General features: G+C 38.7%; 1 protein-coding gene across 12 annotated transcripts in view; it reads right to left on the bottom strand.

Annotated features, from left to right (window-relative positions):
• Positions 1 to 12,844, bottom strand: part of osa (trithorax group protein osa) — a 93,272-nt gene that overhangs the window by 66,331 nt on the left and 14,097 nt on the right. For all 12 annotated transcript variants that reach the window (XM_036377403.2, XM_036377405.2, XM_036377402.2 and 9 more), the window contains exon 3: positions 444 to 671. In XM_036377403.2, the coding sequence (XP_036233296.2) occupies positions 444 to 671 (228 nt within the window). The remainder of the gene's footprint in view (positions 1 to 443; positions 672 to 12,844) is intronic.

Below are 12,844 nucleotides of genomic sequence, written 5' to 3' on the forward strand. Positions count from 1 at the left end.
TTTAGATTTATACTACTGGCACATTTTAACATAACTCAAGGCATTAAAAAATTTATTTACTTGCTTTTGTAATGCTATTAGCCTTCGTAGGGAATCGAAAAAATAAATAACAGAAATTTTATCGAAATAAAAAAAATCATTAATTTCGGATTTCCCACTGGGTATGCAGTAATATGCACAATACAATGTTACACTCTCTTGTACTAGAATTGCTGCCATATGGAAATTTTTGTTGCCAGTGTAAATGTTACTTTGCTGAAATTGTTGTGTTGCTACAATTTATTATTTTTATTGTTACATTATTGCATACAGTCGAATAAAAAAGTAAGCAATTAAAGCACTACATATATACATAGCTCATCTAAATATCTCAAGATGCTCTCAACATTTATGCTTTATAAAAGAACAAAAAATAACAGACGTGTGTTTTTTAATTCACTTACCTGATGCTGTGAGTAGGCAGTTCGATGATTAGGACCTGTCGCCGGTCCAGGCGGTGTAGGATACCGCTGTGGATACGGTGAGTATTGTGCAGCCGCCGTTCCTTGATTTGATGATTGCGGAGGTGGCGGTGGTGGACCGCCCGGCTGTTGTTGGGGTGAACTTGGATAGGAACCTGAATTTTGACCATGTGTTGGCGGATAAGGTGATTGACCTCTGGAAGTATTTGTCTGCAAAACAAAAAAAATATTGTTTTCAATTTATATGTATATTTGACAACACTGAACAACTTCTATTTCTTAGAAATATATATTGAATACATCAACTTAAAAAACTCGAACTTCCAATATTTTACATAAAAATGGTTGTGACGAAGAACAAGTTAAAAGGTCCAATCAAACAAATGAAAAGTTCTGAAATTTTGTTTGCGCCACACTTTTTTACAAAAACCAATTAGCAAGGAACTAAGAATGAATTTGAAGTGAAGATAATTGACAAATAATGTGTTAATAAATTTGGAAATGTGTATGAGTGACTACAAAAGTAACAAATCAAAGTCGTATGTCGAAGCATATAGTATGAATTTGATTATCCAAAATATAGTAATCACGGGAAACCACTCAATGCAAAACGCACTATATACTTCTAGAGAGTTGAGCATGATTGTGCATACAAATAAACACATACATATGTTGAAGCACATATCTTGTAGTTTCGAATTAAGGTCCGTTTCCTTACAACAACAACAAAAACAACAACTGAGTGTTAACCATATGAACCCACACGCTCTGCTCAACTAACATACATACATATATGATTACCAAGCAGGTGTCAGGGTGAAACGCGTTAGAACAAAATTGAACTAGCATCAATTGGAAAATAATGACAACAAAATTGAACTAGCATCAATTGGAAAATAATGACAACAAAATTTTTTCGCTGCAAACAATTAAAATCAGATTATTGATATATGATTTTGAGGTGTATTTATGCTCTGTTTAGCATACGAAAAAAGGTCGGTTCATACACAACCACTATTCAATTTCAACAAAATTTTCGAGGCTTAGTCTAGGCTTTAGCGTTTTCATAGCTTATAATGCAAGACTTTTCGAAAAATCCTAGACAATAAAGGATATTTATATAACATTTGAATCTACGTTTTTCCTAACATAACATAACATTTAAAATTTTGTTAGTTATTCGTATGTTATTTAGTGTTAATTCAACTCTACACCTTTGTTGTTGCTATTACATGTAAATTGTTTGATAAGAGCATTATCGATCAATCGAAGAGTTATTATAACTTTCGTTAAAAAAAAATATGCACACCAATAAAAAAGAAGCGACGAAGCCACCTTTGTGGTGGAAAAACATAAAAACGACAGCAACAACAAAAAACACAATGAAAAAATAGTAATCAAAACCTACTTGCAGAGTGTATCGCCAAAAATACAACCAAAACCCGAAAAAAAACAAAAAAAAAAGTAAATTATGAAATTGGAAAGCAGCTGACATTGAAAAAAATACAAAACGAATAAAAAAAATTTGCAAAAAATGCAAATCAAATGTTGCGGGACATCGCCGAAAAAATATGTGCAACAACAACAAACTGTATGCTGCGAATCGTGCGAAAGCGAAGATACGCGAAAAGGTACAATTGTAGCCGTGGGCAAGGCAAGAACAAGTGCAAAAATAGCAGTGCGTGAAAACCGCGTGCATACATCATCTGTGATAAATAGGTACATACAAATGTATATGCATACAAAATTGCCACTGTGAGTAATGCGGTAGATGCCGAGCACCCACCCACAATTTTTAGGACCCCTGGCAAGCAAGGACGACGACTATAATAATTATATTGTTGCAACGACACACTGCCACAACCGTTAGCTGTATTGACTCTATATTCGTCCCCAGCGGCTACAATAAAAAACATATAAACAAAAACAAAAGGCCAAAAAATTACCTACAACGCGAATAATATAATACGAGTATGTATAAGATAAAGTGATGGCAGCAATAACAGTAGATGACATAAAAGAAAAAGGAATGAAATAATTTGAATTTTTACGTCAATATCCTCCGATTGTTTTGCAATATTTTCCTTTACATACCATTTTTAATTTTTTCGATAACCATTTAGGTCCTCTTAATGAAAATAAACTGTCATATTAAATTGTACTATCGCGAAAAAAATGGCAAATATATGTATAATGCATTTAAATTAAATCGAAAAGAGAAGAAAAACCCAACAACAAATGAGTAGACATTAGACAAAGCGAGTAACCGTAGTCAAACGAGCGAGTGCTCAGCACTGCAATAAATATATCGCGGCCCACCCGCATAAGAGCATAAGATAGGGCGGGCGCAATAATACCAACCACGCACAACAACCATTTCTAACGAATGGATGCGAAATGACAAACACGACTTCGTCGGCATGAATGTCTTTACTCGTTACTTGTTCGTCGCAACCCTCGTGTGTGTGCGCAGGATTCGTTTATTCTCTAACAGCGAATTCAAAATGGACATAAACGAGTATATATACACACATATATCCAATGATAAATATGCATGTACACACATTGGTGTATATAATTTTAATCGATTTTCCATATCCATCCAACACCGTAAATGTATAATACATATTTAATGAGTTCCCTTCCACCTGCCACCAGGCGCATCCGACACACACATACACACAGCCCGAATCAGAGAAGACAACTACATGTGAGACGGCCTGAACACTCCACCAACCACCAAGTATCGCACGAATAAATGAAAATCTCAGCAATATACTTTGCGTTGGATGAACTCGACTAAACGCCCAGCAGCAACGTCACATGCCAATCGAATAGACAGACAATTGCTGGGACAGTCGGTCAACTATTCGTTTGTTAGTAGGTCCGTTTAATTCTGTCGTCTGTCGCACGCAACTGTCCGGCTGCAGACTGCAACAGCGCCACCTGCTCACATTTCACAATTGCCGCTGGTCTTCTGGGTAGAGCTTGTTGGATTTCGTGCCATTTCGAGCAATTTCACAACACTATGAATGCATGTATTAATATATATATATACATGTATATATTGGAGGTCAAATTTCAATACCAGAAAGTTGTATCGCTGTCTGCTGGGTTTACCAGCAACGAAAATGTGATTTTGCCGAACAAAGTGCGAAATGGAGCAAAAAAAAAAACCAACTGCATAAGAGCAACCACGTAAATCGTTTAAAATTGAGAATTGTTAGGACGCCATGAAAAACAGCTGATTACGTGGATGCTGCTTGTATGTGTTTTACGGGTCTGAATGAGCACAGTTTGTAGTAATGTCTGTAAGTAACTAAGAGAGTTAACAAACACGAAAGATTATTGGTGTGTCGCAAAACATGAATGAATGTGCTACCGTTATTTCGGTGTTAGGCACATGTGATAGCCACTTGTCTGGCGTATATCAAGTATATATTTGATTTCTAGAGAATCTATTAGATCTAATAACAATAGACTTTGGCATTAATCTGAAAGTGCATGTTAAATGCGAACAATGAGGATATTTATAATAATCTCTTGCCATGTACTGCCCAAAAAAGAAACAGGTTTATGTGCACGTAGGGTAATTCTTTGACTTAGTGCGGTACACAGAACTGTGGAGAGTTAAATAAGTAGGTACGAATGCTTTTTAGTCACAATTGCACTCGTTAATCAATGGGCTAACTTGCCGGCAATCCAATCGCACATAACTACCTGTCAGAAGTTTACCCCTAAACAAGCCTATAGCCAACATACAGTGTTTCTTATTCAAGTTCTCACTTTGGCTTCAGTAAATCAGCATTAGTTTAAAGAACTCGGCCAACCAGAGTGAGCGCAAAAAGTCACACACAACCGCACACATGTGCGCAATAAAAAAGGAGAAATTATATAAATTGTGTAATACGAAAGGTGAAAATTTTGAGTTGATGGCAAGAAAAACTTTGATGCCATTAATGAAAGGATTTTCTCCTTACCCCTTAACTTGCGTACAGATCAGGCGAGTGGCAAATGCAGATATTACGGAACTGCTGAATTGCATGATAAAGCGTGGAAAAGGGCTGCGACGAGGTGCGAACAGCAGTGAATTCGAGACTCCGGGTCACAGATGTGCGCATACATCCAACTAAAGAACCGAACTACCAACACAAGCACACATAAAACCAGCCCCTAACTTTTGCCGGCAAATGGATGAACGGATGAACGAATGACGAGCGGGCCGTCTGACGAACAGACGGGACATGTGCAAACTAAGGACGACGTAATGTCGTAACATTTTTTAGCAAAAAAATATCTTTGGCAATTGTAAACAAAAAAAAAAAAAAACTGTGACGATTTTGTTGTTGCTGTTGTTGATTTGAAAACCATGCGGCACACAATGCAGGAATAGGAATAACAGTGCAGTATGCGGCAATAAATCTAATGGAAGGATCTGCGCCAGAACAACAGCAGTAGCTATAGCGGCGATGACGACGAAAGACTGGATAAGCGAAGGGCGCACAAGCACAGCCGCAGGGGCGCACACAATCGACCGGAGTTAGCGCGAACCGACAAACGTATACACTCATACATATGTACCTGAAGGAAGTACGTAAGTATAATGCGCGTAGATGGAAATCACAATAACACAGGCATGACGAGCCATAGGAGAAGAATACTAACGCCAGAGCTCATGAACATGCACGAAGAAGGGTCGTTACGGTCGCAAAATCCATCAACAACAGTTTGCACACAGATAGGCGGGGCATATGACGAACGAGGGGCGATGAGCAATCCCAAAAGGCAGTCAGGCAAACAGGAAAATGGGATGACGATAACCGTTCCAAACGTTGTAATCGGACGCTGGCGGTATGGAGTGCGTAGAATGCGGATAAGCTGAATAATGGCAGACACAGGCATACTCTACCAGTCAGCAGATCAACTGACTAGCTTCACGACGAAACGACATATCAACCAACGACCGACCGAATTAACAAGCAAACAGCATTTGTACTAATACAAAGATATGGCATGTGTACGGCTGAGTGTAAGTGAGAAGCGCTTGTGCCATGGACGCGTACCATAACCTTCCACTGGGGCGGGCTAACGGGCGTACGTAAGATGTAACAAAGTTATGGAGCGACAGGGCAGAGCAGGGCGCGCCAAGAAAGACGCGAAAGACAACAGACTGTGTTCAACATGCGCACATTGAATGTACAAAGAGAACGTCGTAATGACTGACACACCGAACGACCGTGTACGAAACCAACATGTGGGCTCTGTTGCAGCTAGCTAAATATTGTACGTAAGTATTTGCCGGCAAAGTTTGTAGTGGCGGCGCGTCCTGTCTTCATTTCGTTTGCTGTTAACTTTGCCGTTCTTGACATCGCATTGCTGAGCCAAGAGTTTATAATTTCACGATAAAATGGTATCGTCGACTACGCAGAAGTCCCAAAGATGCACAGGCAACCAACTGCCGAGCGATACAGCACAGAGATACTAAGTACGTGTCTGACGAGCAAACCAATTCAACCTACTGACCGTACAACTGACCGACGTGCCATCGCGCGCCACAAGCAAGTAATTCAAAAGCAGCACCACAACACACTTGCCGCAAGTACGGCTGAACTGAACTGGCCTCTGCCTGCCAGCTATAATGAGCGATAGACAGGCGGAACGGCAAAAGCAAAGCGTGCCGCACAGAGTAAAAAAGAGATTCATGTTCATGGCAGGACTGAAATTATTTTAATGTAGCACCAACAAAACAAAACAACTACTGCCGGGATAGCTGGTAGGATAGTCAGAGTGTGCAAAGAATACTCAACAGAATTCGTTTAGACCACACCAAGTAAAAAATTGGTATGAGTAAGCCGTAGCCAACTAAAGCCATACTAAAGCATAGCATGACAAGACGGCACAAGAGATGGGGCGGTTGGCCTTCCGTTGCCTCGCTTCGGTCGGCGAAATGAGTGGTTATGATTTTATTTTTGGGCTCGGCGGGCAACGGCAACTAACAATACCGGCTGAGGAATCAGGTATGGCCTACGGAAGAATTGAGGGCGGAACGCAGCACAACAAATGGTACTTTTCACTGACAAAGTACCACGTTGTATATTAATAGAGCGTCACTAACGACAACCGTACGTAGCTGTGCGGCAAGAGAACGAGCGTACAAATAAAACGAAGTCGAGTAAAGCGGATAAAGTAATGGCAAACATAGTGCTTCTGATGGGTATGAGCGAACTTTCTAGCATGACCGACGTCGATCATAGAGGCAGGCGATGGTGCGGTGGTGAGGCGTTAGCTACAGCGTCGTTATTTCAACATTAAAATGAGTACCAGCATACAGACGCGCGACCCAAGCGCCCCGACCCGACGAGAGCGCGTCGAATATATACAAACGAGATTGCAATGCAGCGTACTCGCGCATTTGATGTTTTAATGGAAATGGCAAAGGCAATGGAAATTAATGTAAACGACCACGATACACACGCGAGAATAAGTAAGAGTAAGTTCTATTAGCAATTGAAAATGGGGTTGCATGGCAAGCCGAAACTCAAATACAAAGTACTAATGCAAGCTTATAGAGGGATGGGTTTATGTACGAATGCGTTGCTGAGGCTGAGTGTGATGTGGCACACAAATTTCCTTTGATGTTTACGTATTACGTAGAAATGTCGATTTAGTGGGGTTTTCATATTTTATGATATTATTGTCCGTCTTGTTGCTGTATTTATTTGCTGATAATACCGGTGGTTTCAACGAGACAATGATAAAAAATTGGGTGAGATTAAAGTGAATTGAAGTTGATGGCGCTACCGCCGCACAATGGGAATACGGCACAAAAGTAGGCTTATGTTCAGGAACCTTAGAAAGCTTTGTAGGTTATGCTAACTTCAAGTTTGATTTTAGAAAATTTTCAAGTGTTTGACAGCTTTTTGCAAAGACAGACAGACCAACATATCACTACTTAGATTTCAGCGAGATTATGGAATCCAAGACTAATCATTAAATTAAATTACTAAACGACGGCATAAAAGACCACGGTTGATTGCTCTTCCCATACATACATATATTGAAATATCGTCTTTGTATGCATGATGGGAAAAATAGCATTTTATTAACAAATGAAGAATAAAATTTGTGAACGAATTCGATTCACTAATAGCGCTATCGCAAAAACAGTAAATATTCAATATTTCAAATTATAACTAAACTGGTATGCGCATTAATATCTATAGTGTGTACAAATATAATATAAAATTTATTGAAATGAAACCTGCAGACTTTTAAGCAAATAATAACAGTAACATATAACAAATGGTCCACAGCAAATATGGTGGAGAATGAGATTTTATGCAATTTAGTAAGGATTTTTGAAATTTTTTTCATCCACTTTTAAAGCGAAAAATGTACGGATAAATAAATTTGTGAAGCGATATGAAAACACAAAATGCAGAGCAAAACACTGTTGTAAAAGGTATTTATATATGTATATTCTCAATGGTGTAAATAATATACAGATTTGATCAAAATATTATATCACTTTTATAAACAAGTTTGTGGACAAAGCGTTTACTCTCATATACCAGCTGATCAAATACGACCCTGACAGGTACATAAAAGCTGCGCGCGCAAACTGTATCGACAAAAAAATTTTATACAGTAGTTTTTTATACTTTTACTTTGTTCCTGTGACGTTTGATTTCCATATGACAGCACGAAAAGTTGGTCTGGCGACTTAACCTAAACTACCAGTTTGCTTAAAATTTTGTGCTGCCAATGGAATGACGACTACGGAAGCTTTAAAAATTTTTCAGAAGTGTCCAGCATCCATTGAAGGCCGTGAAGTCATCGAAAACTTACCTCATGCTAGCCGTCCACCCACTTCTGTTAATGACGATAACAACGAAAAAGTTGAAGAAACAGCGCTTGAAAATCGTCGTGTTGGCATCAGAGATAAGGCAAAATGTATTCTAGATCGACTTAAGACACTTTGCTTAATGTTTTAGGTATGAAGCGCGTCAATTCTGGACTCGTACGTGTCAATGCTGAACGGCGTCGTGTAGTTAGAGGCCGCAAAAGTGTTGCTTGACGACGTAGCTTAGGACACTACATTCATCAAACGCGTCATTACTGGTGGCGAGACGTTTATGAATATGACGTCGCAACTATGAAACAATCTAGCGAATTGCGCACCAAAAATTAATCTAAACCGAAAAATCAAAATTCGCTGAAGACACTGAGGCCAGCCGAATGTATGAAAAATTGAATTAAGCGTTTGCTTGATTGTGTTGGCCTAAGAGACTATTTTGAAGGCGATAATAAAAACGTATATATATTAAAATACTTGTAAATGTACATAGTTGGTTTTTTTAAGTCCAGGTCAAATTTGATCAGAGGGTATATCACAAGACAGTGGATCGAGTTAGTGAAACCCATAAGTTTTTAGAGAAAAGGCACGCAACAGCGTCAAAAAATCTCTCTTTGAGAGGATTATGTTGCCATATTGAGAAGTAAAATATACCAATCTAATAACTATCAGGCAACGAAAAACAAAACAACTGATTCATGTATAACAAAAAGTTGACCCGTTCAATTAACGAAATACTATTTACCACAACACTACACATACATAGGTATATGGTATATATTGTAGTACTACGTGTGGGTGTCGAGAGAGGCATGGTGATAGCACAAGTTTCATATACACGCACAACAAAAGCAACAACGTACAAACTAAAAGCTATGCGACTATGTTTATTATTATATAAAAATGGTAATAAACATGATGCCGGCACAGATAGCACGGATATGAGAAAGCGATGTTGATGCTGTTAAGAGCAATGTTTAAAGCAACTGCTGCAAAAATGTTAAAGGAAAGAACATACTTGTAGCAAGCACTTAAAATGTGAGTAACAGTTTAGAGTTGGAATATAATATTGAGCTTAAGAGCTGTTGTTGTTGTTGTTATTGCTGTTACTGCTCCCACTAGCTAACTACACGAGCCAAAACCTGTACCAACACACATTCCACTACCCACACTGCTGCAATTATTGTTTTTCAGCAATTTTCCTCGTATCGCATGACACATGAAAGTATAATATTTATGGTATGTATATGTATGTATGTTAGTTTGTATGTGAGTGTACTTGTTAATGCCGGCTTTTAGAGCACGATTTTCACTTTCTTTATTACAACAGCAACAAAAGTAAAAAATGAGTGCCTACTTTGGCAAAAGCAATAAAAATAACACAAAATGAAAAGTATATATGTAGATGTACATATGTTCTCGTGTGAGTAAAGTGTGGCACAATTTTTCGGAAGCAATTGAGCACAAAGTAAATGCAGATGTTTGTTTTTTCTGTTATGTATATATATGTTTCATACATACATACATACATATATCAGCTTAGAGTTGGGGGCGCGTCAGTAACGACACACATTTTGAAGGTCAAATTTTCTGACACAAAAAGGAAACAAAACATGTTGATACATGAAACACACACATACACGCCCCGCAAATCCGTGGCGTAAAGCATGCTAAGCAAAGCAAATCAAAAGGCAACAGTTTGCCGATTGTATTGCAAGTGAAGGAGGGCAATCAGTTGGTCGTAACGTCGGATGGCTAGGTGAATGAGTGAATGTGCTGCAGTGTAAACTGACTTTGGTTTGTGTGTGCTATGCTGAGGCTCATGTGCACGCAGCAGCAGCAGCAAGAGCCGAAAATATTAACAACACTTACGTGTCGTGAAAACGGCAGAGGTACAAAGCCGAGAGCGGTGCTGCTGTAGCAAGGTGTTGTCAGTGTGCCGTCGATTGTTAGTTTTTGGCTGCAATACCCGACACTAACCTCGACAACGATAACAACATGAACAAGTGATTTGTGACATTAAGTGCTATCAGGCAGGTTGCCTGCAACGCGACTGCTGAGTAGTAGAGATGACTCCCGCAAGGACTAGCGATTGATGGTGATGTAGATAGTGAAAATGAATGGCGTAAGTGGATCGGCAATCATAACAGCAAATGCGCGAACCAAAACAACACACAAAGGAAGAATTTTGAAATATGTATGCTGACGGCTACTTGCTAACCGGCAGGTATTCGCAGTTAAGCCGTCCAAATGCAGTCGTAGATATACGGACAACAATAATAACCAACAGCAGCTTTGCGTAACAGATACGAAATGTGTTCACTAAACCATTAGGAGGTTCGCTCCTCACGCACATAAATATATATGTATATATGTGGGGCATATACACACGACGGCACTCAATTGGACAAATTCTATAGATGGCAACGAGTGCTCCACTGACTTACCCAGTGTTTTGACGGCAAAATGTCGGCGCTGATGACGTACACGAGTAGAAATGTGCGCAGACCAGAAATGCAGAATAGCAGCAAGAAACAGGAACAGCAGAGGTGTTGATACTACATTGAGATATATATATATATGTGTATGTGTGTGTTAGTATTTAGTTTAGGCGCCGGCACAACATGCGTTAATCCCATTCAAATCGACTAGCCAACCAGACGGCTGTGGCTATTTAGGTAGCCATGCTTTTGGTGAATACGACCGAAATAACCGAAGCAACAGTGCACTAGCAACAACAATAAGAGCAATGACTAGACTTCCACTGATAGCAATGACTAGGCCAGGTATACTGTCAAATACATACAACAACATGCATCCCGAACATCCCGAATTGAAAGCTTCGAGTGGCGAACCTATTAAGTCGATGACAGCATTCAACCAAACCGACAACGGTGGCATACATAACCCACAGCGTTATGGCGTAGTAAGTAGACAACGGGACACAGTGGCAATGTACTCAAATAAAGCTATGGACTTTGGTGTTTGTAACATGCATTCACAAGCATGTGTTAGTATAAATATTAGAAGACCCCATTGAGACTTATGGTACGTTAAGCCAACTATGCGTGCCTCGGTTGTATGCAAAGCCGAATGTTGCTAATTTGTATGTGAATAACTTTTGCAAATATATATTGGTTGCACAATAATCAATAATAGTTTTGTTCTGCTGGTAGGACGTATTCCTGTTACGTCATTGTGGCAACAGATCGCTATCACGGTTGAAAAAGTATTTCAAATATAATATTGTAATTTGGCGTCTGTTAGCTTTAGGGCAAGACTTCAATGCAATATGCAGTTTAGGTTCGAGTGCTGCAACTTCAGTTGTCTACTACATGTATCATCCAGTTGGCTTGCGCACAAAAATCGATTTTAAAACAGAAATTACTGCATAACAAGAATATTATACAAGTATGTTCTGAGATGTTCGTTAACGGAACGCATAAATTTGGTTGGGTTGTATCCCATTATAAAAAGTCTGTTCCAAATTATATTTTACGAATACTGTTTATGGTGAGAGAATTGTTTCAAATATTGGGAAAATTGGCGCTTAATAATCATTGAGCTCGTTAGACTTCACAGGTCTAGCAAACATAAGAGAAAACTAAACAGGAAATATTCCGTTATGATTTTTGAGTTCAGTTAATTGCAGCTGAAAGAAACTTCGGAGACCATATAAAATATATGCATACATATGTATAAATGATCAGCGTAACGAGCTCAGTCGGTTATGGCATGTCCGACTGTCTGCCTGTATGTTAGCGAACTAGTCTCTCAGTTTTTGAGAAATCGATCTGAAACTTTGCACACGTTATTTTCTCACCAAGTAACTGCTAATTTTTCGGAATCAACAATATCAGACTACTATAGCATATTGCTATACAAACTGATCTATCAAAATCAAGTTCTTGTATGGTGTGTAAAATAAAACAATAGCAACTTTTTAGTTTCGTTTAAACGTTTTTCAATTTTGCGTACAAGCATAAATTTATTTACCCTTTCTTCTAGTGCCTACAACCGAGTGTCTCTAAAAACAATCAAGCATAAAATATTGAGCATGAAATCAGCGTGATAAGGGATAATTGACGAATACAACCAAATATTCCAGCCATTGCTAACCTAATCGGCTATTTTCCCCGCTGATGAAAAATCGTTCAACAACTTAAGTTTGTATAAAACCAGAAAAAATGTTAACTTCACCGAAGCTTTAATACCTTTCACAAATACGAAGGTTCCTTACAAGAACTTGATTCCAATCGTTCAATTAGTATGGCAGCTATATTATATAGTGATCTGATCTAAACAATTTCTCCGGATATTACATTGTTGCCTTAGACAGTAAAATGTGACTAGTTTTGTGAAGATACCTCATCAAATGAAAGAGTGTTCCATACAAGTACTCAATTTCTATTGTTCAGTTTGTATGGCAGCTATATGCTATAGTGGTCCGATATCGGCCGTTCCGACAAATGAGCAGCTTCTTAGTGAGAATAGGTCAGGTGCAAATTTTCAGATTGAACTAGTTCGT

This window comes from Bactrocera oleae, chromosome 2 (assembly GCF_042242935.1).
Source record: "Bactrocera oleae isolate idBacOlea1 chromosome 2, idBacOlea1, whole genome shotgun sequence".
Taxonomy (NCBI): domain Eukaryota; kingdom Metazoa; phylum Arthropoda; class Insecta; order Diptera; family Tephritidae; genus Bactrocera; species Bactrocera oleae.